At 48.1% G+C, this 27,851-nt stretch overlaps 1 protein-coding gene across 1 annotated transcript; it reads left to right on the top strand.

Annotated features, from left to right (window-relative positions):
* Positions 1–740: 740 nt before the first annotated feature.
* Positions 741–27,354, top strand: SCD5 (stearoyl-CoA desaturase 5). Its single transcript, XM_054290244.1, has 5 exons — positions 741–930; positions 16,437–16,567; positions 21,102–21,307; positions 23,631–23,863; positions 25,629–27,354. The coding sequence occupies exons 1-5, from the start codon at positions 741–743 to the stop codon at positions 25,817–25,819; spliced, it is 951 nt and encodes a 316-aa protein (XP_054146219.1). The 3' UTR covers positions 25,820–27,354.
* The last annotated feature ends 497 nt before the right edge of the window (positions 27,355–27,851 follow it).

Genomic DNA, 27,851 nt, shown 5'->3' with positions numbered 1-27,851 from the left:
GAGGCACCCCGCTAGCGACAGGGAGCTGCTTTCGCCGCCCGCTCCTCCGGGCCGCCCGTGTGCCGCCGGTGAACCGGGCATTGACAGCGGCCCCCGGCATCCCCGGTGCCCCGGGATCCCTTCCCTCCCGCACAGCTGGCAATGGGAGGTCGTGGCAGCACGGAGGGGACACACCTCGTGTCCCCCGAAGCCACACCTGAGCGCTAAAGCAATGGTGGGACGGGGTAAGCACCGAGCGAGGCCGCCCTCTTTGGGGTGTGCGCTGCCGACAGCTCGCTGCCAGTCCGTGCGCTTGTGTCCGGTGCCCGCCTCGGCACTGCCGGGCAGGACACTTTACCCACCACCTCTCCACCACCTGCTCCCGCCAGCGGCACCTTTTACTGCGTTGCCCCGACCTTCAGCGGGAATCGCCACGAGAAGCTTTGTGTGAGGGAGCCGGGCCGCGGGGCCGCGCTGCGCGGGGCCGCGCCGGGGGGCGGCGGCGGGCGGAGCCGGAGCCGGGGCCGGAGCGGCGGCCGGGGCGGAGCGGGCGGCCCGGGGCCACCATTGGCTGTCGCTATGCGGTCCCCGCGGCCGCCCCCCGCCCGTCCCCGCCGCGGTGCGGGGCGCAGCCGGCGGCGCGGCGGCTCCATGGAGGCGGCGGCGGCAGCAACAGATGCGGCGGTGGCAGCGGCGCGGCCCGGCCGCCCGTAGCCGCTGCTGGGAGCGCCGCCGGCCCTGCCCAGCGCCCGGCCGGAGCGATGGCCGCGCCACGGAGGGCGGCCGGCGGCGAGGCGGGCACGGCGGACACCGCGAACACGGCGGGCTCGGCGGGCCCCGGAGGGCAGGCCATCGTCTGGCGCAACGTGGTGCTGATGGGGCTGCTGCACCTGGGCGCCGTGTACGCGCTGAGCCTGGTGCCGCGGGCGCACATCCTCACCCTGCTCTGGGGTGAGTGCCGGGGGCGCCACAGGTGGGGCGGGGGGCGGCGGGCACCGCTCGGTTTCCCCGGTCCGTGCCGCGTTTGTGGCTTTTGTTCCCGAGCCCCCCTCCGGCCGCTCCCGGGATGCCAGCGCCGCGCCGGGCCCTCGGTTGCTGTAGAAACAGGAGGCGCTCTGCCTCCGGTTACGTTTATCTGGTTTTTTTAGTTAAAAAAGCTCAGCCGAGCTGTTTCGGTGTAAAGGTCTGAGGGAGGACGCGCTGGCCGTCCCCTTGCTGTTTCACCGTGTTACTTTCTGAACACCCGCGGGTTTCTGCTCCTCGTTTGTTTCTTGCGGAAGGTGATGACAAATTTTCATTAGGGAAGATGTGAAAGTCGAGTAAGTGCTGTAAGATGCTGGCTCAGACGCGATAAGCCGGGCTGTGCTTTCTGAGGGGAGATGGCTTGCAGCGTCTGTCCTGCTCGCCGTGAGAAGCCAAGGACTCGGTGTGGGGAAGGGAATATAAAATACAGCTTCTTTTCTTCCATCCTACAGTGGTGAGGTCCTCTTTTCTCCACAGAAGAATGGTGCCGGGAGAAAATGCTACATAGAAGCACTGCAGTATTGTGCGAGGCTTGTCAGGGTTTGTGAGACCAAACAGATGGTGAATGTCAGCGTCACTGTTCAGCAGGCAGAACCCTGTATTGATTGTTTCATATGAATCTCGGTGGTCAAGAGGGTAAAAACTTGAGTGCTGCTTACAGCTGGTGCAATTTCTTGGATAAATACCTGCTTTGTGGTAAGTGGAGGATATAACAGCCTGGGATTCTTTTATACAGAGGAAAGAAGGGTCTCTGCTGCAGGAACTCACAGACGTGGAATTTGGGTTGGTAGGCTGCCATCATTGCTGTCGAGGTGACTCTTCAGAAGCCCCAGTTAAATGCTTTAGAAGTCAGGCTTATTCCTTCTGTTTGGAGAAGTCCTAAATCTCTTTTTCATGGGTTCAGCTTTTGATATTCAGCCTTAAATCCCCAGAAATTGCCAGCATTGCTGCTTGCAGTTGGGAAATTAATCTTTTCCTCAGTTACCCTCCTCAGTTTCTGGGTCTCTGGAGGGTACCTGCATTTGACTGGCAGCCTGGTTTGCACAATCCCCCCGGCTTGCTCATGGCCAGAAGAGGTTTGTGGAGTGGTTGTGTTTTGCATAGTTTCCTTCTGCAAGCACTACTCCTCTCTCCTCCCTATTCCTGCTTGTGTTCAGGCTGATTTCATAGTTTATCTTGGCCACAGCTGGGCGATCAGGGAGACCAGGAGAGCCTGTGGGAGCTGTGTGGCTGGAATGCACAGCCTGTGGTCTGCTTTCAACCCTTTTAGGTCCTGTTGTGTGCAGGCAGGTGGGCTTGCTTTTTCTGTTTTGCCTTTCCAAGAAGACAATTTGAAATCATCTCTGATTTCACTGTGCTTAATTACAAAAATCCCTCTGAGGCTGGAGGCAAAGGATGGAATTACCAATTCAGCCCTCCATCCTCCGAGGTATTTTTTCCTGCTGGAGATTAAACAGACGCTACATAATAAACAGTTCTCAGCGACTTTGCAGCTTAATGCCTTTCCTTCTGAAAGTGAGATCCTCTCATTTCTTGACATAATTATTTTTAACAGCCACCCTAGAGCAGACCACAGAGTTTTTATGGGAGTTTGGTGGGTGGTTTTTACAGGGGCTCCACAGCAGGGAGCGAGAGCGCTGGCTCCAGCCGTCCTGGACACTGCATGCCACTCTCACATCTGGCTGCTGCCACCTCAGAGGTGCTGAGCAACGTGAAAATACACACTCTCCTGCAGAATGTGTCAGACAAATTAGCTTGCTGTCACGCTGGTGACCTGTTTCTGGGATCCCTCTGAGCCATTCAGGGCAGATCAAAAAGGGTGGCTGTTGCTGAAGTTGACAAACGCACCTCGCTCCGGTGTGGCAGGAGCCAACCAGTGAAGTTGTGTTGGGAGGAATAGGTGTCAATCAGAGGTGTCCCTCGCCCTCCCCAGTTCTCCACATCTCCTTGCCTGTGCAGATCAGCTGTGAGACTGCCTTTCTGTGGGCGCTGGCTGCCAGCCAGCCTTCAGAGCCGGGCTGGCAAACTTGGATGTCGGCATGGGAGTAGTGTCAGGTAGTGCAGGGATGTGCGTACGCTGAAGGGTGCAGATGGAGGAGCTGCAGCCTTCCATGCATCCCTCTGTGGTTTTCTTTCTCTTTCCAAGCTTCCCTGGCACTCAGGAAGCTTCCCAGTGATCCTGTGCAAGCCACTGTGTGTTCCCCACCACTGGTCCCCCATGGATAAGCAGCAGGAACAAGTGTGCTGGGGGTGGGATGCCAGTGCTGGCTGTGACCTCCCTGGTGTCTGGCAGGAAGCCACAGCTTCCCATGACTCACCACTGCCTGCCTGGCTTCTTACCTTCTCCTCCCCCAAGACATCCACCTCCCGTTGTGTTCTCCCCTGAGGGAGGCCAGGTACAAACCCTCCCCTTTGCTTTCCTCCTTCCCTTCCCACCCCCGGAGGCAGGCAGCTGCTGCAGCACCGATGGCAGAGTGGAGCTGAAATGCCACTGTGCCACCTAGCAAACAGCTGCTCAGGCCAAGCTGCCTGCTCGGCAGGGCTCATTTCCATTGGTAATTTGTTGACATTTGTCCAGCTGTACATAATAGACAATGGGAGAGCACTGCCAAGGAAGGCTCAGCTGGTTGTTTACCCTGGATTATCTGTGCTCCTCTGTTCCCGCTGCCTCCCGCACCAGCACCCTGAGCTGCAGCTTCCCACACCCCACGTGGAGCTGGGGCTGCACCAGGGATCCCAAACAGCACTCTGGGGGCTGCAGAACTGGGGATGTGGATTGCTGCAGAACCGGGAATTGGGTTATCTTTCAAGGGACGTACAGATAAGCTGGTTGAAACACAGGCTTTCAGGGCCATCCCAGTGTCTCTGTGGAATTTGATTTCAGTCCAAGCTGAACAAAAACAATGAAATTACTCATGTCAGAATTTTCCATGAGCTGGGAGCTGCCCTGACCCGAGAGGCAGCAGATGGTGTGTGGAAGGCATGGAGCAGCCCCGGGCTGTGCCCGTGGGACAGCCATGGAACCTGCTGAGTGGATGTGGAATGTCCCCTGCTGCGCAGCCTGGGCTCGCTGGGAGCTCCCTTGCCTTGCTCTCTGCCAGCCTGACCTGTGGTTTGCTGTGGAGAGGACCCTGCTGCCTTCTCCCTGGTGCTCAGCACCACGGGGGTTTGAAGGGGAGGCATCACCATCCTCCCAGGAGCAGCTGAGCAAGGTGGGAGCAGCTCACTGCTGGTGGGGCTGGCATGGAGATTTTCCAGGGAGGAACTTGTGCAGAGGGGTGCTTGTGGCCAGCTGGGGCTGTGGCTCACTGATGTCCTCTTTTGGGCTGGCCATGCTGCACCACCTTCCAGAGGTCACCTATGATAGTAACGTGCCATTAAATGATGCTTCCTATCCAGGAGCCTCCTTGCTCCAGCCAGCTCCACCCTGTGGCAGTCCCAGTGAGTTTTATCTGTTGGATTTAGGAAAGCAAACTAAAAAACTGAAATCCTTGTACAGAGGGAAATACCAGCATGTTTCACTGCAGGGCCCAATGCTGACAGCTGCTCAGTTTCTTTTGGTGGGCTCATGGTAGTTTCTTAAAGACTCCATCTGGAGGATCATGTGATTGTCTCAGATTTTGTTTGGGAAAAGGTGCTTTTTAGTCTTTGCAGAGGGGTTGGGAGGAAGCACTTGAAGTAGCCAAATTAATTTTAGGAAATAGAGGTGCTGCACAAGAAGTTAAGCTGTTTACCTGCTTTAAAACCTTTCATTTCAGGCTGCTGAAACACCTTTAAAAGCCTGCACAAGCATGGCCACCCAGAAATCCCAAATCACCTGGATGTGTTTGGCAGAGCTGTGTGAGGGAGGAGTGGATGTCACAGCCTGCTCTGCCTTGCCAGAGCCTGGGCTTGGCAAGGAGGATGACCTTACCCTAATGGTGCTCCTATGGGAAGGGAGGATTGTTGCTGTTGTTTTAGCAGCATTTAGGAGATGTTTTAGTGCTCCTGAGAGCTCCAGATTGTTCATGTTCAGCTGTGGTGAGCCCTTTGCCGTGCTTATCCTCAGCTTTCCCCTGTGCACGAGTGCTGGGAGCGCAGACAGAGCAGCAGTGCTGCCCAGCTGCACCCCTGCTGACATCCAGGCTGCTCCAGGCCAGAGTCTGGGTCCCGCCTGGGGTGCCTGGATCCCACCTGGGATGCCTGGATCCCTTCAATAAAGGAGATTAAAGCAAGTGTGGTCTCAGCACTCGGGGTTATCCCCTCTTTCTCAGGCTGCTGGTGGGCAGCACGCCTGTGTAACGAGGCACAGGTTGCTGTTGTGCACTGCAGATGCAAGTTTTATTGGTCCTGCAGGATTCCAGAGTCTTGGATATTCTTGAGTGCCACCTGCTGGCTTTCTGGTTATTAACTGGCTGTAGTGCCAAACCATTCCTATGCACGGCCAGACAGCTGTAAATAAAAAAATCCTAGCCCCAGGGAAGTTCCCCTTGGCACCTCTGTGGATGGATGAAGGAAAGTGCAAATATTGTCTTTGTTTCACACCTAGGGAAATGGAGACATTTGATGGAAACTTCTCTGTCACTCCTGCTGCCACTCTGGAGAGTGCTTGTGCTCCCCTGTGGCCTGGACAGTGGTTGTGATTTCTGACAGCTCAGGTGATTGCTGTAGGTGAGGTTTTGGATCAGAAATAGGGAACAAACGCATTTATCTTGGATATTTGGTGGGAAGGGCGTAATGAACAGAAGGACCTTTTTTCACCTTGATCCCCACGGTGATCTCCTGCTTGCTGGCTCCCAGGACAGTCCCAGCCATGAGCAGAGAGCAGCTCTGGGAGGTTTCTGTGGAATGCAGGAGTCTGGCCTTGTTGTCCATCAGCCCCAGCTCCACCATGCTTTCAGCAGTTCAAGACAGCAGCTGCTCCACTAGATCATGAGGTGGAGCATCCAAATGTTAATTGCATCTCTGAGGTGCACATCTGCCCAGGGGAGTAGCCCTGCTTGTCTCCAGAGAGGTTTTGGGCTGGCTTTTCCTCCCCTGGCCCATTTGAAAGTGTACTTACACAGCTGTCACTCTGAATAGCCAAATTCTTGGCTTCTTCCTTCCCTCTTGGCATCAAGAGCTGAACTCCCATCATCTCTGAGAAGAACAAAGTATTTTCTCAAACAGTGGTTTTTCTCCTTAAAAATGGCATGAGCCCCAGATCTGGGGGTGGCTGTAACACCTCTGGAAATGATCTGAGCTCCATGTCCATGGTAAAAGTGGGAACACACCCTCACATAGTGCACAGATAGGACAGCATCACAGAATCACTTGGGTTGGAAAAGGCTTCTAAGATCATCAAAAACAATCATTAACCTACACTGCCAAGTCCACAACTAAACCATGTCCCTAAGTGCCACACCTGTGTGTCTTTTGAATCCACCCAGGGATGGAGACTACACCCCTTCCCTGGGCAGCCTGTTCATGGAACAGGTATGGATGGATACAGTCACAGTGTGTTCCTGGGTCTGTTCCAGCATCCTGCTCTGAGGTGATCTCCTGCTGAGGACACTCCTGCCTGCTGGATGTTGTTTAACTCCTCTCTGGTTAAACTGTTGCTGGAGTGATTCCCTAGGGCCTTGTCTGTCAGAGTGTTCAGCTGTAAGTATGTGTTTTTGTTCCTTATCCTGATTTCCTCCCCAGTGCCTTGCTGGTGCTCCTGTGTTGTTTCCCTCTGTCCTGTGTGCTGCACATCACGTGGGCACTGTGAGCACAGGAACGGGGAGAAAATTCCGTGTGTGTGATGGTCCATTGTGGTGTGTTCACAGGGGTTCTAGGACAAGAGAAGAGATGAGGATCTGACTCCATGTTTCAGAAGGTTTATTTATTATTTTGTGATATATATTATATTAAAACTACACTAAAAGAATAGAAGAAATAAAGGATTTCATCAGAAGGCTTGCAAGCAAAGGAAAGAGGATGGAATGATAACAAAATCTTGTGACTGACCATAGTCCGAGACAGCTGACTGTGATTGCCACTAATTAGAAACAACCACATGAGACCAATCACAGATGCACCTGTTGCATTCCACAGCAGCAGATAACTATTGTTTACATTTTGTTCCTGAGGCCTCTCAGCTTCTCAGGAAAAAAAATCCCAGCAAAAGGATTTTTCATAAAATGTGTCTGTGACAGTCCTTTTGTCCCGTTGCTCTCAGGAGGGGGTTCAGGGCACTCCTGAGGAGTTCCTACAGTGGGAATGGATGAGTGAGCAGTAAAGCTGTGTGTGCTTGATATTGGGATGTTCACCCAGCACAAAGCACTGCTGGGCTGCTCTGACCAGCCAAGCCACAAGAACTTCAAGCACTCTTTCCCTTTGATCTGTGTGATGAGGACAGAGATGACAGCTGGATCCAGCAAAGGTAGAAATCCCTGTCTGAATTTGGCAGGATTGTTGGCATTTGGGCTGCCCCCTGATATTGTGGGCTTGGGAGAGGCATCCCTGTGAAGCAGCCCCTTGAAGGGAAGGTTTGTGGCACCCCCAAAAAGCCCAGCCAAAGGCCACAAAAGCATAAAGTGTCTTCTTTAGTCATGGTCCTCCAGTCCCTGAGCTGGGGCAGGCTGCTCTGGGGAGTCACCAGGGATTTCTGGCTCTAGCTTTTTATCTTTGGTTCCATGTGCAGGTGGGGATGGCAGAATAGAGGCTCTGAGGAGTTTCAGTGGATGAGGCAGGATGGACTTGTCTGCAGGAGGAGTCTCAGGGGGCTTACTGTACTGAATTTAGTGTGGTTCCTCATCTCTGCCACTCCACCTACCCTCCCTGCAGTCACAGCTGCATTTGTAACTAACACCGATGTTAGAATTGAAGCCAAGCAATTTCTTGTAATCAGATTTTATTTTTACCATGTAGGCTAACAATAAAATGTGCTGCCCCAGTGGAGAGTGAAACATTAACAATTACTGTGCTAAGTAAAGCAAAGCTGGTGTGAAACAGAGGGGAAGGCTGTTTGTGATGCTGGCATGGGGAACTGTGTGCCTGCCATCCCTCTTGGGCCTCAACAGCAGGGGATAGGGATTTCTGGAGGATCTTTCTCCAGACATTTTTGGACAGTGGTGTCTCAGATGATGTTCTGAGTGCTTGAGCTCACTGGAGGAGCAGAGCTGGGCTGGGGCAGGGCTGTTTGTGCTGGAGGGACAGAGTGAGCAGTCACTGGGGCAGTGTGGGGAGCAGTCACCTGGTGAGTGCCCCCGGGGAGCATCATCCTGCCCACACACAAGGTTTCCTCCTCTGCCCTGGCACCATCCTCCAACCTGACAGCTCTGGCTGACTGACCTGTTGGGTGCAGGGGGCTTGTGCATTCTGATTTTGATAAGATTTACCACTTGCAGCCCAGCTCTGAGGCTAAAACTGCCAGGAGGGAAAGTTGGAAGAGGCAATTGTTTGCAACAGGTTTTGCTCTGGGCTCTGTTTGGTTTTGGAAGGGGGAGGAAGAGGTACAGCAGCTGATAGCATACAAGTGGAGCAGGCACAAAACAGCTAGGCAAGGTGTAGCGATACAGAAGGAAACATCACCTGGACTGTGAAGCCCTGGAAAGTCAAACCCATCAGATCTCTGCTGTGGTGGTCACAGGGAGGGCCCTGAGTCAGAGCAGGGCATTCCCCTGTCATGTACCTGGTTCTGCACAGGGTCAGCTTTGGCTTTGTCCCTTTTTGGACAGGGGTGTTAAGCAATAACTAAACAATAACTAAACCTTCCTCAGGGCAGAGCTGCCTGCTGAACGCAAGGCTCTGGGGTGCTGTGCTAATGGCTTAACCATGCTATTTTTTTACTTTGTCCCTGAAAAAAGAGGTAAAATTGGCATTTATTGTGTCTTGGCAGAATTTATAGAGCACTTAAAACCGAGCAGAGCCCGAGTCAGTGCGCGGATTGAGGACAGCAGTGAGGTCACTAGGAGAGGAGTGAAATCTGCCCGTGGTTTTGTGATGACGCAGGACCCAGCTGAGCTGAGACAGGCTACACATAAGCATCAAAAATTTCAGAGAAGCCAAAGCATCTTCCAGCCTTCTCTTTTGATCTAAAAATATATGCAAGCTGTTCGACATCTTAAGGCAATCTTCAGCTGCTGGTGAGTTCAGGGAATCTGTGTTTCCTTCCTAGGGGAGTTCTGGCATTGGCTGCAATAATTGCTGTCAGCCACGATTTCCATTGCTCTGTTGGCTCTATTTGTGTCACATTGGCTGCAGCTGTCAATATGAACATTTCTGCTATTCCAACTGGAATAAAGTCTTTTGTATACTCAACCAAAAGTGCTGGCTCTGGGGAATGTTCCTGAAAATGCATACTCAGGCATGTGCACCCAGGCAGAGGCAGCCTGGATTTCATGAGCTGGTGGTGGCAGGGCCAAGGGGATGTGATAGCTGGCTTCTCCTGGAGCTCCACCACGGTACAGAGGGGCAGCAGCAGGGCATCATCAGAAATCATCTCTGTGCAGCTCTGAAACTCCGCTTCCCCTTTGCCTTTGATGTGCTTCCTCTTATCTCTGTCTCTCTTGGCTCAATTTAGAGTAGCTCAGAGGATGTGTAGATCTAATTTTAGATGAAACTTTCTGGCCTGGGATTTTGCATGTTTGCTCTCCACAGGGAAGCACGGCTCCCCGTGAGAGCTGGCATGACCTGTATGGTGGGCGGCCCAGGGAACTGGGGCTGCTGCATGCCAGTGCTTTTTAATTCTCATTTGCTCACTTGAATCCAGCCCAAGGAGCTTTGGATGGCAGCCTTGGATAGTTAGCAGGGCTCAGTGAGCAGAGGGTTGGCTAGCAGAGCAGTGTTTCCATCCCAGAGACCCCAGGGCCCGAGCACTAATTCAGCATTGCTTCTTGGCAGCAATTTAGGGACTGTGGTGAAAATTTCTTCCTCCTTAATAAATGTAGTTCCAGGTTAGGAAATAAGGCTATTTTTTAGCATTATGCTGCAAGTTAAATGATATGTTACTGCTGCCTGGTGTGTCTTTGCTGTGGAGGAGGAGATCTCCAAGGTTTCCCTGGAGTTTAGCAGTACAGATCTGTACTGGGGTCTTGATACCTAATCTGCATCTAAGAATGCTGATGGTGACCCTGGCCCTCCCACTGGTGCAGTGTGTGACATCAACCAGCATTTTTAACAGGTGTTTGGAAAGAATGCTGCCCTGATTTGGGGTAGGAAAACTTTCCATTCTGAGGGCAGACATGGCATTTTAAGAAAGTGGATTCCCAAACTTGACATTATCTAATGAAAACATAAAAGAGCATAGGAGACACCACAAAATTGGCAGCTGCATTTCTGGTCTGAGCCCTGATGTTGAATCAGAAGAGAATCTTCTGCCTCTGTCTGTGTGTGTGGTGAAGTGGAGGAGTTCAGAAGAGACCAGGTATGGTGCAGCTGCTGAAATGGGTGGCAGTGCTGCCCTGAATTTCAGAGGGAATGAAGTTAGGCACCACTGGAAGTACTTTCCCTGGTTTGGTGATATTAGCCCTAAATCTGCCACAGAACAACAGCAAAATCCAAGTGAGGAGGAGAAGACAGATACAGGATATGCAGATGTAATTTAAGGTTTAGAAAGGAAAAAATCACCACTGGAAGTTACAGGAGTGTTCCATATTTGTGGCAGTCAGTCAGCTTTGCATGTTTGTGCTTGAGCAACTTGCTGTTTGAATGTCTCATGCAGTTCTTGCAGCATAATGGAAGACTTTGGGTTTGACTCATTAGGTTAGTAAAATTCCCTAACAAGCAATTTTTTATCTGATTGAATAAGCACAGGAGGCTAGTGTGGAAGCAGACAAAAGTTTCACGTCCATTCCTGTAATTTTTAATCCTCAAATAGTTTGGTTTTTTTAATACAAGTGAGTCAAGTTGTGTTATCCTTTTACATACAGGGGAGAAAAATGGCCTGTGCTAAGATGAAAATTTCTCAGCAGCTTGCTTGAGACTTGGCTGGCTACTGTGGAGAGAGAATTTCCACCAAATGGTGTCATGTCACAAGATGTCTCCATCATGAACAGCATTTTAAGGTCAGCTGTCTCCAGCTGCCGTCTTGTTGAAGAGGTAACAGATGTCTACAGGTGAAGCACAGCCCTTGCATTTGTTAATTTTGATTCCCCAAGCAAAAGATGTGCTTCCTTTGCCATTAGTGTGATTAGAATTCACATCTGAGGAAATTACTCCCTCCTATATCCAGGGGATCTTGCCTGCTGCTCCTTGAACTGCTGGAGACACAGAGTGTGTTTGTAAAGATGTATAAGCCTTTTCTGAATGTGGCTTCAGGCTGGGCCTGGGAATGTGTCAGACCTTCTAGGCTGAACAGTGTTGGGAGTGTCCTGACCCAGCAGTGGGACCTCCATCAGAGCACAGTGCTGTGTGCTTCTGAAACATCCCCAGAAAGATGGCAAATATATATTATTATATATATATTTCCAAAATAGCACCTGGAGTGTGCAGACAGTGCTGAAGGAGCAGCTCCCTGAGCACGTACAAAATAATGCTGTGGGCTGGTTGTGAGCAGCCCTTTGCATCAGGGGGCTGGCAGCAGCCAGCACAGGAGTAAATGGGGCTGATGTCCTCAGAACAAGACATCAAACCAGGGCCCTGACCCTTGGTGGTATCCTGACCCAAGGTCTGTCACCCTCCTGGTCAGAGCAAGTGTGATAACAATTCTGGGACAGCCTCAGTAATTACTTGCCTTGGTAATTACTTTTCATGTGCTCTGTGCAAAATGTCACCTCTTGAAGTCCACACCACTTGAAGTGTGCAGGCAGTGCTAGTGCAACAATAACTGGCCTGTGTTGTCTTTTTTTTTTTCTTTTTTCCTTTTTAATTAGTGTTTTAATTCTTCTTTAATTCAGTCTCCACTGCATAGCAACTGCCCTTATCCCTGTCAGAAGAACATATGTGCTAGGTGAGCCAGTGCTCTGATCTCACAAAGCCTGCCATCTCTCTTGTTTAAAGGAGTGAGCCCTTTCCCCCACATGTTTTTCCCTGTTGTTGGTACTGGAGAGACTGGGAATTTCTTCCCAGCTTGCTGGCATTGATGTAATATACCCCAATCCTGGCTGATGTAAGATGTGTCATCACTTGACTTCAAACCAAATCTGCTCCAGCACCAGAAAAAAGTTTCTTACATGCTGTGACATGTAAACAGGCTCAAAGCTTCACAGAAACTGCCTGGTCCCAAAGTGTGTTCAGAAAAAATAGGGCTGTGGTGGGCTCTGTGTGTGGAACCCCTCACAGAGAGCAAAGTGTGAGGATGGTGGCAGAGCAGTCACCTTGCTGTGGTTGTTCAAGTCCCTGTGAAGGGACTGGGAGCCACATGGGAGAGAGATGCCTGCAGTGAGTCTGGCAAGGGCTGATTGCCTTCCCTGCTCCAGCCCTGCTGTCCCTGCCATCCACACAGGGATCAGAGACACTGGTGTGAGCTGGTGCCAGGCTCTGTGTGCTGCCACCCCATGGGAACAGCTCTGTGACATTATTGTGTATTTTAAAGATGGTTTGTGTCTTGACAGTAGTGCTATTGTGAAAGTGCAGTTGATTTTGTTTCACTGCTCCTGTTTTCCTGTCTGATGTATGGTCCCTCTGAGATAATTGTGATTTGCTCCATCTAGCTGGGTTGTGTTTGACATTGGTAATGTGGGGATGGTTGCTGTCCCACAGTGTCTCCTTGTCATCTGTGCTGAACAAGGATGGCCAGTCATCTCCTCGCTTTCAGGAGCAAGAATTGTCTGTTCAGATATGCAGAGTGAACCCAGTGTTTGCTGAGCATCTTCTTTTGGTTGGTTTATTTTTTTTTAATAATGAGATAAAAGTCAAAATCAGTCTGTAATGTGCTGGATTCACAAACAATAAATACATATATTTCTAATATGATCCCAGGTTTCAGAAACAGAAGAAGTTCTAATTTTGATATTTAGCGTAAAACAGAATTGAAATTTTCAGGTGGCGAGGTCTGCTGCAATTTAAGCAACCACTAAGATCAGAGGATGATTTCCTGATGCCTGTAAAGTAGATACAGGCTGTGGTGACATCTCCCCTACCTTCATAGGAAGCCATTACCCTGGAGACTGAGATTTTCAGAAGAGTTTGGCACTGGGCTTAGTAAAACTTCGCCAGAAATCTAGCTATGGGCATAAGGAGTTGTTCTGAAAAAGGTGGCTCAAATGCTTGATGTTGTTGATTTGCCATCCATTTTTAAATTATTTAGCTGGTGTAGTTTTCATGGCTTCTGTCTGACAGTGAGATGATACCTCTGTGCCTGCTGTTCAAAATCACACTGATGTCGTGCTGCCTTATCATATGGCCCACTGGGAATATTTTATGAACTGTTGGTGATCTTCCTTTCAGGCTCCTGCTTCCCCAAGCTTCTCATCCTCCTCACAGATCCCTGTCTCCAATTACTGCTCCCCAAACTACATTACTTGCTTTGTCTTTACTTTGAGCCCTTCTTTCCCTCTTCCTCCATGGATCCTTCCTTGTTTTTTTAGCTCTCTCACTGCTGCTCCAAATATAGCATCATACACTGTTGTAATTAGTATGCTGTTTGCCTTTGTTTCAGGTCATTAATAAGAATGTTGAATACAAATCTTCTGCCTATTGATTCTGGCATGTTCCCATAAATAGCAGCTGTGCACAGGCAGTGTGTTGGAAGCCTAGCAACCCTCCAGCTCCCTGCCTGCACGGTGCCTTAACCTCCTGTGCCTTGTCTCTCTTGCATCCTCTCCCTGTCCCCGTGCTCTGGGTCTCTCTTTTGTCCTTTTGCTGGTTTCTCTTCCCTCTCTTCCTCCTTGTTCCCTCTTTTAAGTGGTTTTCCCTCTGCTTCAGTTCTGAATTGTTTTGCTTATGCTGTGCTCTGTCGAGTGAGCTGATTGGAAATGCTCCTGTCTAGTCCTTAGCAGAACATGCAGAGGACACATCTGGCTATTTTACCCTTTTCCTCTTTGTACATTAGGTATCCCACTAAATTAAAAAGAAATACAACATTAATTGTTTGAATTCCAGGTTGTTAATTGGTACTTTTCTTGTGGCTTTATTTTTTTCCCCTTTTTTCTGCCATAAATATTATTTACTGTTTATTACTTGGGAAACCCATTTAGCTACATTTCTGAGAGGGTGTTTTCAGTATAAGGAGGAATTCCTGTTAACTGCCTGCTTTGGTCCACATTGCAGTCCTTCTGTGTTTCACTGACATGTTCACCCCCTACACACACTCCTGTCCCCAAAAATGGGACAGGAAGCAAGCAGAATCTTCTCATACAGATACTGTAGCTGTGCATTATTAATATATAATCAAATAGTTGGTAGTCTGATTTTTGGTTTGAGATCCTAATTTATTCTGCAAAGGAGAACTTGAGACCTGTTCCTTACATGGCAAATATTTGTCATCTTGGCTATTTATACATCGGGTCCAATATTATTTTTGGGCACCTTAATTGCTGTAAGAATCACAAAACTTGCTATCACCAAGCAGTGCATTTGTCTGACAGGATTTTCTTCTGCTCTGACTCTGAACCTCCTGAGTAATTTTGTTTGTTTGTTTCTGGGGATGTTTCAGCCCTCGGGATTTATATTGGGAAGATTCCTGCTCTTGTGATTCCTCCTCTGCAAAGCCAAAAAATAGGCATGGTGTGTGGGTATGAGCCCCAGCTGTTCCCTTGATCACTTGAGCACTGCAGGAGTGGGCTGTGGCTGGCAAGTCCCTGGGGGCTGAAAAGGGCCACAGAGGCTTCTTGTCCCTGGTTGTGTTCAGTGCAGATATTCCATGTGGTCTGTTAGCTACCACACAGCCTCCTTCTTACACAGGACAGAGAAGGGAGGTGAAATCAACCCTCATGTCACATGTCTCACTTTACCCATTTATCTTTCATTCTTGTTTTAAGCAATCATTCATGATTAAGATGGATGACTGCCCTTGAGAAGCACTTGGTCAATTAAATGATTTGTTGCTGTGAAGCATGAAAAAAGCCCCCTTGTGCTTTAAAGGAAGCAAAGAAACTGCTGATGATGGGAGATTTCAGCCCATGACTAGCAGGAGGTTAAAGTCATAAAGCCCACAGAAAATATGTTCTTGTAGTGATTCAGGACTCGAACCTTAATATTTATATGTTAGCTGGATAATGTCAGTATTCTGTGTGTCACAGATCTGTTCCCACAATTGCAGTCATTTGAGTGATTTGGAAGGCTTTATTTAGTGATGTTTCTGCACAGCTCAACATCACACACAGCAAATGGTGGGATAGGTTTTCCCTAATTTCATACAAGTCCCAAGTCCTTGCTCTAACAAGGCATATGCAAGAACTGCAACTCTGCAGTGGAGACTGGAGTGTGAGGAGTTGTGATGCCAGCATTTTAATGATCTGAGAGTAATCTGTAGATTCAGCAATGTCTACAGATAATGTGCAGAGAGAATGCATGATTTTAGTTCATTTCTGTAGCTCTCTTCAGGTAAGTAGAAGTTTTAATTTCATTGTAGACTTCAATGGACTCAGCATAACTGCACAAATGAGCCTTTTCTAGGAGTACCATGAGCACTCAGCCTGCTGAAAATCAGAATTGTCTCTTCAGTGATGGCACCCAAAGCAGGTTTTAGAGAGACATCATCTTTACTGGGCCATTCTGACTCCAGCTGTCTGCTGCATCCTGTGAGAAAGGCTTTGGTTTGCTGTACAGGAGATGACAGGGATTTTGGCCATAGACATGGCAAGCAGTTTAGGTAAATCTGTTTTTGATGGATCAACCAGCAGAGTGGAAAAAGTCCATTTGCTTCTTCAGTCTGCAGGGGTGACAATCAACGTGAAATATGGTTGCTGTTATTTTCCCAAATATCTTTCCATTCTATTTTCTCTCAGACGCTGCAATTTCAAGCACTGTGAGCTGGGAGTTGATAGAGGGACACAGTAGACACACACCTACATATACATTTGTTTTCTTTTTGCAAAGACAAATCTTTTATATTACATACCAGGAAAAGCAGACTGTGAATTCCTGTCAAACCACTGCCTGTCTAACAGGGTTCCCTGGTGGATGGACTCTTGTGCAGACACAAGTACAAAACCCATTTTTGGGGTCTCATTTTCCCTATTTGTTCTGGTATTTGAAATAGGCTGTTCTAACCAAAACGTGTGTGTGTAGGGTGGCAGGGAGCCCTGGCTAAACAACACATTGCTGCAGATGGTATAAATCGATTTGAAATTGTCCTTTAATATTCTTTAATGTTTGAATCTGCTCTTGTTTTGATTTTACACTTGCAAAATAAGCCTGTCCTCTTCAGGCAGAGAGTCTGTGAGGCAGAGGTGGGCTGAGAGCCTCACCTCCTGTCTGCCCAGCCTCTCCTGAGCCACCCTGCAGGCGTTGGCAGGCAGGGCAAGGAGCATCTCCACAGCACAGAGAGCCCAAGTGATGTCAGCTGGCCCCCTGGCAGACCCTGTGTTTTGGTTTGTGTCTTTCAGCCTATTTCTGTTTCCTGATGACGGCTCTGGGCGTGACAGCGGGCGCGCATCGCCTCTGGAGCCACCGCTCCTACAAAGCCAAGCTGCCTTTGAGGATCTTCCTGGCTGCAGCTAACTCCATGGCTTTCCAGGTGAGCTTGTGTTGCTTGTGCAGATTCTCAGCCTCCAGGCAGCACTCTCTGCTGTGCAGGGATCCCCTCAGCTTAGAGACAGCAAAAGAAAGAAAAAAAAGACCTGGCAGAAAGACATTTATTGCTGTAACACATTGTGCTGGCTCAGGGCATGCAGAGCCCTCTCACCACCCACAGAATAATGTGCACTAGGCAGACCAGGAGCAATAATTGCATAAGGACCGAGCTAAAGGTGACCAAATCAGAGGCTCAGCACCCCAGCAGCTGAGCTGTGGCACAGGTCAGGCCCCACACTTCACAGGACAACGTGGAGACTTTTATAAGGGCCAGCTTGATGCAAATGTGTCTGTGTAACCAAGAGTCTGTTCATCCAGGCAGTTGGAGACTGTGCCCAGAAAGGAGAGCAGACACCCTTCCACAATCTTAATTTATCTCTGTTTTATGCAGCGTTTTTCACCAGCCAAATTCAAATACGTTTGTGAAGAAGTGTGTTACTAGCTCTGTACTTGCTGGTAGGCAGTCCTAGACCACAGAAACACTTGTGTAACACCCAGTTGGTTGTAGGAGTTAGCCCTGAACCAGGATCTTCTCAGTGTGAATTTGGTTCCTCCTCTGGCTGGCAAGGATAGAGATAGGAAGCTGCACTGAAACTAAACTTACCTGTACTAAAATTAAACTTATTGAGCTTGGCTGCCATAACCCCTTGTGGCACTGAGTGCCATGTATGTCTTGTGCCCTGAGATTTCATCTTTTCCCTTTCAATCTGCTTGGTTGACTTTTTGTTCATTTGCCTTGACAGAGAATGAAAAGAGTCCCTTTATCTACCTCTGTACTTCTCATTTATCATCTTTGATTTTTTCTTTTTTAAGGTGGAAAGAATTAATTAGTTAGCCCCTCTACACATTACAAAGGGCACAATGCTTTTGCCTGAAAATGGAAATGTGTCCATTTTGACTATAGCCTTTCTTTATTCTGAACCATTTTCCATCTGCTGCTTGGTTCCTTGGAGAGCTTTACAAGCCCTTTGCTCAATGTGTTAAACAACTGTTGGGAGTTTTGAGAAGCCCTGGTGCTGTCTCCCTGTTACGCAGCTGATCTTATCTTCCACAAGCAATTTAAATGAATGTGCAGAGCTGTTTGCAGTGAGCCGGCACACAGGGATTTCACTGCATTCTGCTCCCCTGTTGCTATGGATTTTGCTCTCAGCTGCATTGTGCTCATCACTGCTTTTGTCTGAGGATGCTGGAATTCTGAGGCAGGGAAGTACTTCAAAGTAGCTTCAAGCCACCTTTGTGCCCTTCATATCAGAAATAAGATGAAAGGCCAAATTACCCACTCTAAATCTGAAGCCTGCTCCTAATTACCATGACATCCATTGCCTGTAAAGGCTCTTTCCACCACCACAGACAGACAGCGAGTGATGAGTTTTCAGGTCCATCTCCTTAACGTTGGCTGTGGGAGGAAGAGGTAGCACTAAAGATGCATACAGCATCCCTGGATGCTAAATGAGGAGTAAACATTCAGAATTATTGAAGGGCAGGGGAAGGAAACTGCTGTAGAGTTTTAGCTTGATATTGCCTGGGCTGTGACATGCTGTACCTCCTCTGGAATACCATCAGATGCAGCCAGTTCTGCCATGTGGGTTTTATTAATGATTGGATCATGCTGAGCTTTGTTTCTTCTCTCCATCTAGAGTGAAGCTCTCATAATTTTGAAAGACTCCTCTTCTTGCTGTCACTTGTCTGTTTCAGACATAGGTAATACCTGGCTTATTGCTCTCCCAGCATTTAGGTTCCAGCAGCTCAGCTGGGCCGTGCTGGTGTCATCTCTGTGGCACAGTCTGTGTTTGTGCTGGACACAGCAGGAGGGGTGGTGTGCAAATCTGTGTCAGCCCATGGAGACTGTCACACAGCCCAGGCCACTGGCACATGTCAGTCTGCAGGTTTGTTAAGGGACCTGCTAATGAAACCTCGTGGCTGCATCACTGTCAGAGCATGATGCTGTTGCTCTCTGCCTCAGAAGGGATCTCACCCCTGTGTTTACCTGAAACTTGATCAAAAGTGATGTGTTCTTGAAAAATGGTTACTAATAATGCTCAGAGCATATTTACACATGCTGTGCTCCAGTTCATGGTGTATTTATTGTCAACAGTGCTGGCTTCAGGCCTTTATTTCCTCTTAGCTTTTGTGGTTTTAATTAGATGCAATTCAGTTGTTTCACAGCTTCCTAATCATTTCATCTGGGGAATCATGGTTTTTTTTACCAGCTCTGCAGGCATTTGCTGTGGCATGAAAAGCCAAGTTAATTTCTCATGGTATCATTGCTTTTCCTGGTTATCTGCTGTCCCACAAATGACTTTATCAAGTGCTCTTGTGACAAATTGATCAATAGTCTCACTTGAAACATTATTTCAGGTTAAGAAAGAAGACCTTTTCTAAGTGTGCTTCTTGCATAACCCTGGTTTATTTTTAAGTTACTTAATGTTGACATTTTCCAGTCGTATGGATATTTCCAGTGAAGCCACTGAAGCAGTGTAGAGATTTTCATTCCTTTTGGTTCCTCTGTAGGAAGGTAGAGGGGTTCTCACTGAGGACTTGGGTGACTTCCTTTGCTTTTTTGCAGTTTACTTTGTTTTCTCATGCAGTGAGATGGTTAAGGTGCAGCACACTGGACCACTGGCAAGGGGCTGATCTTTGCTGCCTCCTCTCAGTGGCTTAGATGTGTCAGTGCTGCAGAAAAATGTCCCCCTCATCCCCAGCCCACTCCCAGCATCACTGTGTTCACCACATGGCAACAGCATAGGGCTGAGCATAACTGAAGGCAGTGGAGCTGAGATCTTTCTAGGGTTCTTGCTCCTCACTTGTCCCTGGTGTGCTCTTGCAGGGAGAGAGCATTTTGCAAAGCTGAAATTGGGTGTTGGAGCCATTTGAGCTGGATTCTTTAGCTGCTCTTTGCAGTTGTTCCCAGAGGCCCCTCAGTGCTTTCTCTCCAACGCTGATATCTGAAAGAAAGAGCAGTGATTATTTCTGCAATGCTTTCAGCACAGGGCTCTTGCCCCACAAAATATGGGTACATGCAGTTTCATTATCCCATGCTTGCTGTGCCCTGGGCTGTATTCAGTGCCCACATGGGTGGTGTCCTATTCTTATTTAAGAGACCTTGCAGTCAGTTTGCTCGGTTCTACTGGGAGCAAACCTGCTGTGGTTGGTGGCTGTGGGTGCTGTTCCTAAAAGTAACCCAGGCCTTTTCTTCCTTGGGTACTTCTGCTTCTGACTGTGCAGAGATGGAACTAGCAACCTCTGCTAAGAACTCTCTGATTAAAGTTCACCCTTGTGTGGATCTGGGCATTAACTGACCTTTCCACATTTTAGTGTTGGTGTTGAGCACTTAAATTCATAGATGAGTGTGTGGCCTGAGGTTTGCAAGTGCTGAATGTGCTCACAATGCCCTGCACTAATAGCTCAGCACCACTGCAAAAGCCACCAGTTTGGTCCAGTGCATCCAGCCAGGGCATCCTGCAGAGCAAACTGGGAGGCTGAAATCCCTTTGGCTGAGTGAACTCAGAAAGTCTCTCTGTATGGATCCAAGTGTGAAATTGTGGTCCATCCTTCCCTCCCTGCAGTCCCTGTGATTCCATTTACAGCCATAAGGCATTTCAGTGTCATGTTGCTCACCACAGTGGCTGTAGTGATCCACAAGCTCTGTCCCATTTTCAGCGCTGTGTTTGTGCCTGGAGGGCACCAGCTGCAACCAGCTGAGAAAGAGGATGCCAGAACTGAGAGCCCCTGTACAGTAGTCCACTGAAAAGAAATACACAAGGTTCCCCATAGCACAGTCTTAAAATAATAGTGTAAACATGTATGTACCCAGTCCCTGCAGCCCATCCTCAGACACCCAGGGCACACTGATGATGGCAACTCCCATCAGTTTTAGTGGTGGTTTTCCATGTTGACTAACATGGCTTTAAAACATGATTTTACCATGGATGATGGTAACTCCCATGGTTTTAGTCAACAACCTTTTTTGAGTAGTGTCAGAGAGGGGCTTTCTGCTCTTACCATGTGTGGGAGTGTGGTATTTTTGGGGTTCCTCAGACAGAGAAGGAAGGAATTAATCTGACTCCATGTTCTTAGAAGGCTAATTTATTATTTTATGATACTAGAACATATTAAAAAATGTTATACTATGCTATACTAAAGAATAGAGAAAGGATACTCAGAGAAGGCTAAAAGATACTAATGAAAATCTCATGACTTTCTCCAGAGTCCTGACACAGCTGGATCGTGATTGGTCATTAAGTTAAAACAATTCACATGTTGGATAAACAATCTCCAACCACATTCCAAAGCAGCAAAACACGGGAGAAGTGAATCAGATAATTATTGTTTTCCTTTTTCTCTGAGGCTTCTCAGCTTCCCGGGAGAGAAATCCCGGCCAAGGGATTTTTCCAGAAAAGATGACGGTGACCTGGGAGGCCTGGAGGTCGTGGCAGTGCCTGCCCCTCTCCTCTGACCCCAGGGTGTTTTTTGTGCAGAACGACATCTACGAGTGGAGCCGGGACCACCGCGTGCACCACAAGTACTCGGAGACGGACGCGGACCCGCACAACGCGCGCCGCGGCTTCTTCTTCTCGCACATCGGCTGGCTCTTCGTGCGCAAGCACCGCGACGTCATCGAGAAGGGCAGGAAACTGGATTTCACCGACCTGCTCGATGACCCTGTCGTCAGGTTCCAAAGAAAGTAAGTGCCAGTGCTGTGAGGTGGGCGTGGAGAGATCCTCCCGCCTGGTAGTCTGCTTGTATCTCATTCCTTGGTTTTGTCTTTCCCTTTTCTTCCCTGAGATATCCCTGCCACCGATGCCTTTCCTCTGGCCCCCATTATTCCCATGACACTTGTTGACTGTCCTCTGTGGCACAAGCAGCGAGCCCTGTCCTTGTGCCTCTGCTTTCCCAAAAAGCCAGGGCTGGTTATCAAAACACCTGTGGCAGAAGTTGCTCGGATCTCAGCTTTCTTCTTTGATCACAGGAGCAAACTCTGCAATCACTAATTGCCTTAGCACAGAAGTGCACATTTCACTCTGCAAAGTCATTTCTGGCACCCCTGGGCCAGTGCAGGCCAAGTGCCACCTCTCCCAAGACTGCCATTCTGTACAGCATTAATTATCTCCATTGGGAATTAGCACAGTCCTAGCTCAGTTTGCTACACACTCTGTGAGAGCTGGGAATTGAGCAACATCCTTTATGCTCTATGTGAGTGCCTGTGTTCTAGGCACAAGAACACTTTCTTCTTGCAAGCATTTCATCCAGGCACTTTGGAAAACTGCTTAAGGCCATTTCTGTGTATTTTCTGAGTGAGGGGAGCAGTCAGTTAAATCTAAAAATTAGAGTTTTTTTCTCCTTAGATTTTTCTCATTAGATTTCTCTAAGGCAGAAAAATTACCCTTGTAATGGAAATCTTCCAGGAGTGAGGAATACTTCCCTCCATGTATGGTTGCTTTCACTGGTTCCTCAGTTGGCAGTGCCTTTTTGCAAGAGCTCCCTTGCAGTTTGCTGCAGCTCCTTTTGGCTATTTTCTTTTCCACGACAACAGCATCCAGGAGAAGCAAGCTTTACTGCTTTGGTCATGCTGCAAAGGTTATCTAGTGAAGAAGTGTGTTTTCTGCAGGAAAGTTGTCTTAGCAAATGCCTTTGCTCTGGATTTGAATTTAGGACAGTGTTGGGGGTTTTTTTGACAGCATGGAAAAACTAGCAGGCACTAAGAATCACAATACATCACTGAGAATCATAATAAATCCTTCTTGTCAGGTTTTGTTTTAAGGCCAAATTGTTAGCTTTGCTGAATTTCGTGATGCTTCTGAGTTGTGGACGAGGCACCACTCAGTCAGTTTAAAACCACATCACTTCAGCTGAAATCATAGTAGTGCTCCAGGCATGACTGACAGCAAAACCTACCCTCTGTGAGTCAGGGAGCAATGATCCTGCAGGTGATGTGAGAGAGGGGCTCACAGCTGAAGTGTCTCCAGGACAAAGTTTTCGTGCGGTGAAAGCAGGGGTGTTCCCCAGGCGTGTGTTGAGGCATTGATTTCCCTGCACTCAGGTAAGGAGGTTTCTCACCCCAAGGTGCATGTTTCAGAGGAAGGCAATGTACTCTGATGCTTGTTCAGATGGGAGATTTCATGTCTTCATCAAAGACCTCGGTCTGGGCTTCTTCCATCTGGCAGGATAGTTTTAATTGGTGCATGATAAGATGTTCTCATATTTTATTCTATTTCCCCAGAGAGGTAGAGGCTTTGAACTTTGAAGGAGTTTTCTGGAGTGGAAAGTACTTTTCTCCTCCAGCTCTACTTAAATCCTGGCCTTGAACTGATGAGAGTCTGATAAGGTCAGACTTCTGACCTTATCAGAAGTCAGTCATATGAGTGGGAAATTACTTGTTATCTTTGGTGGAGCAAAGAAAGGGAACTTGTTACTTGGAGGGCCTTAGCTCAGGTAAGTGAGAATTGAGTTCTGTGAGAGAGCTGAGGAATGCCCTCTTCACCTTGGCTGGTGTTGCTGTGGAGCTGCAGATCTCCTCCTGGAGCCCAGGATGTAAGGCACAACCTCCAAACAACAACAAAATACATCAAGCAAAGAACTTGCAAGGCAGGAGGTTGATTGATTTCATGCACAAGATGATCAAAACTAGCTCATGTGTTACAGATGAGAACTGTGTTCATGAAAACTTCTTTCCTTTCAAAAATACTGCTAATACTAGCATTTTTCCAGCCCTCTGTGGATCTTAATTGGAAGCTGTTTCTTTTTGTCAAATAAAAATGACAGTTCTTCCTATCCAAAAGACTTCTAGGGAATGCAAAGTTTTAATAACTGTTTAATAAATCTGTTTTTCCTCATCCCTTCCAGAAAATTCAACAAAAGCAGGGGTCTATTTTAAACCTTAGGGTGTTTTATAGGGGGATGAACAAGAGGGGTCTTACGGACGAACAAGGGGGTTTTATAGGGGGTCTTATGGGGACGAACAGGACGGGTCTTACTTGGCCTTCCTTTTCCCCTTGTAACTCCTGCAGGTACTACAAGAGCTCAGTAGTGCTGATGTGCTTTGTGATCCCCACCGTCGTGCCGTGGTACCTGTGGGGCGAGAGCCTGTGGAACGCCTACTTCCTGGCCTCCATCCTGCGGTACACCATCTCCCTGAACGTCACCTGGCTGGTCAACAGCGCCGCCCACATGTACGGCAACCGCCCCTACGACAAGAACATCAACCCCAGGCAGAACACCCTGGTCACCCTGGGAGCCATTGGTGAGTGCTGCAGCCCTGGGCACAGCTCTGCCAGCTTGGGGTGGCATCCTGTTGGAATCCAGGACATCCCTCTGGCTGCCCTGGATGGCTCGGGCCCTTGCCAGGGGGCTCAGAGACCTTGGCACAGAGCCCAAGACCCCTGTGCCTTTGATTTTGACCCATGGAAAAAATCACCAACCTTATACAAGGATCTGCAAGCCACAAAAGTTTAAGTAGAATGATAATTAGTTTGTGACAGAGTGAAAAGTAGGATTTTGGGGTTTTAGAATGGGGGCTTGGGGTCCCAAGATGGAGGAATTTGGGTGTGCCTTGTCCTTCTTTCTCCTTCTTCCTAGCCTCCATCTTCTGGGTGATGGTGACACTTTTGGATTGGTTTAGGGTAGAGACGGACTGTTTAACATAGGTGATAGGTATTGGAAAATTATTGTAAATAAAGTATATATAATTTTTACTATAAAAAGACAACACCACCCTGAAGGCAGGCAGTATGCCACTGACTGACCTGCTGAACGGATCTCAGCAGGCCAGGGAAAGAATGTTACAGATAACAGAAAATAAACAACCTTGAAAACCAGAAGAGAAGAATCCTGACTCCTTCTTCAGCTGCCAGGCTGGGAAAAGAGACTCTCTAACACATCTCAGGGTCATCTTGACCACAGAGACTCCCTAGAGTGTCCCATCCTCTTTCACCCTGGTGGGGACTCTGGGTGCCTGCAGCTGGTCATGTCTTGGAGCCAGGGTTTGGAGGAGGCTGTGGAAACCCAGGGCACCAGGAATATTTCCCTGTCTGCTCTGGGGTGCCCTGACCCCCCGGGGAACACTGACTTTCATTCATGGAGAAAGTTTCCTAAACTCCAGAATAGGCTAGAATCCACTAGGGTGTGAAGTAGATTGTAGAGAGTAGTGTAGGTGTATCACTTAGGTGGGAAATTTAGGTTTTGGGATTTTTAGTATGTAGTGAATGGAAGAAAGATGGAGGGCACAGGGTGTCATCCTGGCCTGCTTCCTCATGCTGCTTCTTCCTCCTTCTTCATGGGTTTGGGTGGCATTTTGTAATTGGGCAGAAAAATCTGCATTGTGGGCTTTTGGGGATCAGTTATTGGGTTAAAAAGGGAAATCATCTAGGTGTCAGTTCTTAATTGGATAGTTTAGCTTTAAAAGACCTTGTAATGATAGATTGTTTGCCATTTTTGCGGTGCTTTTTCAGTGCGCTGAGCCTTGTGTGGACAGTGTGCAAAACTCTAGATAAGATAACAATAAACCAGAACCTGAAGACCAAAAAGATCCAGTGCATCTCTCTTTCCTGACACAAGAACAGTCCAGGAAGGTCTGCCCCGATAAGGGAGCCCCTGGGAGGGCCCAGCTGGAGTCCCAGAAGTCAGGGAATCTGCAACAGGGTATTCCGACAGGAGGCTGGAGCTTGTGCATCCTAGAGGAAAGTGCCTGTGTTCTACACTGAAATAACACCATGTGGTCTCTGGGAAGGGAGGTGTTAGCACCCAGCAACAAGCTCTGCTCAGCAGAAAGTGCAGCAGAAGTGAGGACCCCACTTCTGACTCAGCTGTGTGTCTCCCCTCTTGAAGCACTTCTGGTTTTCTTCCCTGACCATAAGGTATGGGACATGCCCCCACCCACTGGGGAGGAGCAAAACCTCTACCAGATGCCAGACTTGGGCAATGGGTGTTGGAGTGTCCTGCCTGAGCGTGTTCCTGTGTTGACAAAAGTGCCTGCCACGTGGTCTTTAAACTCCCTCTGTGTTTTTCAGGTGAGGGTTTCCACAACTACCACCACACCTTCCCGTTTGACTACTCGGCCAGTGAGCTGGGCCTGAAGTTCAACCCCACCACGTGGTTCATTGACTTCATGTTTTGGCTGGGGCTGGTCACTGACCGCAAGCAGGCTCCCAAGGAGATGATCCAGGCTCGCAAGGAAAGGACTGGAGATGGCAGTGCCTGAGGGTGACGCTTGGCTGTGCCAGCGCTGCTGTCTGTCCGTCCGTCCGCGTGGCTGCCGCGTGCGCGACCCCGTGCCTGTGGTGGATTTACCTCCGGGTAGAATTCTTCTTTTGTTCCAGATCGGTTGGGCTGAGTTAGTTCCCCAGGAATTGATTCAGCCATGGCCTTTTGTTCTTTTTTTTCCTTATTAGCTGTCTTATGTCCGAACTTAAGACTATTAAGTGTAAAAATGTTATATATTATTTAATATTGCAGTTAAGCGGGAGAGAGATTTGATTTTAGTCACTGTAGTTCATGTCTGAGATTTGTTGTAATTTGCTTGTTCATGGTAAATGTTGGCAGGTTGAAGGAGCTAACTGTCCTTTCCAAGTGCAGTTAGTGAGATTTTCGTTCCTACTGCTAATCCAGTGAGGCTTTGGGGCGCATCTTTCAGGGGAATGGGGCAGAGCCCAGTGTGCTGTGTCAGCTGCATGCTCCTGGAAAGGACAGTAACACCACTGATGAAAAACAGTGTGTGCAAGGGGGAAAATCACCCTCAGTTTAGTTAGGTGTTAGTTTGGAAACCTGCTTTCTTCTTTTTGTTAGCCCTGTTAGCCAGCCCAGTGCACTGCTGTCTTTGCTAAGTATGAAAACCATTTATTGCTGAGCAGGCTTTTGTGTTGAAGATTAGTCTCTATACAGGCCAAAATACCAACTGATGCTATATTGAGATGGTTCCTTTGTTGTCACATATACATTGTAACTGTAAATGTATGGAGCTCAACCATGTCTTAAGCCAAATAAAGCTTTGGTTTCAATGTTTGGAGACCTGAGTCATGTTCTAATCAGTCATGGCCATTGATGCATGCATATTTTAGCTCCTTTTGCACAAGAGGCCTCTTAACTTCTTTTTCTGCCTTTGACTAGTGGGTCTTAGAAAACTGACCTTTATCTAAGTCAGAGCCTGTACTAATATTTCAGCTGCATGCAACATCCATTGGTTTCTGAGCAAAATATAAAGACAGTTATGTAGCTTCTGAATTTTAACAGTTGCCTTGCTTAACTAAAAAAAAAAAAAAAAAAAAAAAAAAAAAAAAAGGAAAAAATTCTTTAAAAAAAAAGGCATGTGGATTTAATGGGACATGTAGCCCTTTGTGTTAGATGTTAGCCAGTGCAGGAGAGAGGCTTTATACTGTCAGCACTGGAGCACTTTTGAAGATAGAGGGCATGATTTTCATTTATGAAGAATGTCACTGCCTTGCCCCTCGGAGAGGGAGTGCCTGCTTCCCAGACACACAGCCCCACACCCTGGGCAAGGCAGGGATCTCAAGATAACTGAGACTCAGGCCCAGATATTTTCAGGAAAGATGCAAAAGTGGGGGAAAAAAAATAAAATGATTTCTTTTTTGTTCTGTTTCTTGTTTTTCAAATGATGTCATATAATATAAAAGAGTTGTCTTTATTCTGTCTTTCATCCAGCAGGTGTTTTAAAAGTGTTATTTTGCCATTAATGATGTGTAAACTCTTGAGTGATTTACAATAAACAGTTATGAGTTAGTCTGGCCACTGTGTTTAATTTTGAAACACCTCCCAAAGCAAAGGTCTTTGTGCATCTCACATCAGAATTACAGCTGTGTTTCGCTTGGCATTTCCAGCTCTGCATTTGGTGCAGCTCAAAATACCTCCCCCCTCAGCATTTCTGAATGTCAGGGAAGAGAAGGCTGTCAAATGGAAGGACACCAAGGGATTTGATTACTTTGGGCTTCCTGGCCAAGCTGATAGAGGGGGAAAAGAAACTGGAAGCTGACATAATCCTGAAAGGAGACCGTGGCAAGTTCTTCCATATGAAAATCCAGCTTTAACAGAAAAATAACAGCCCAGTGTGACAACAGGACACTTGCTTTGGCCAAAAATACTAAATATTTTGTTTAGATTTTGCTGTAAGTTCTCTTTGTTTGTGCTGAGATGGGCCTGAAGACCCATGTGTGCCTGAAGGTGTGTTTGGATGTGCATTCATCCAGAGTCAGAGCTATTTGACAGACAGAGGAATTACA

This window comes from Melozone crissalis, unplaced genomic scaffold, assembly GCF_028551555.1.
Source record: "Melozone crissalis strain CALT ecotype California unplaced genomic scaffold, PUWL_Pcris_2 ptg000006l_1, whole genome shotgun sequence".
Taxonomy (NCBI): Eukaryota; Metazoa; Chordata; class Aves; order Passeriformes; family Passerellidae; genus Melozone; species Melozone crissalis.
The sequence above is the reverse complement of the archived record's forward strand: the minus strand, read 5'-3'. Positions and strand labels throughout refer to the sequence as shown.

Bases quoted from the DNA above. Each gene is read 5' to 3' on its own strand.
- SCD5 (XM_054290244.1), top strand. From the start codon at position 741: ATGGCCGCGCCACGGAGGGCGGCCGGCGGCGAGGCGGGCACGGCGGAC. The intron at 931-16,436 runs GTGAGTGCCGGG...TGTGTCTTTCAG, and splicing joins CATCCTCACCCTGCTCTGGG to CCTATTTCTGTTTCCTGATG. The intron at 23,864-25,628 runs GTGAGTGCTGCA...TGTGTTTTTCAG, and splicing joins GGTCACCCTGGGAGCCATTG to GTGAGGGTTTCCACAACTAC.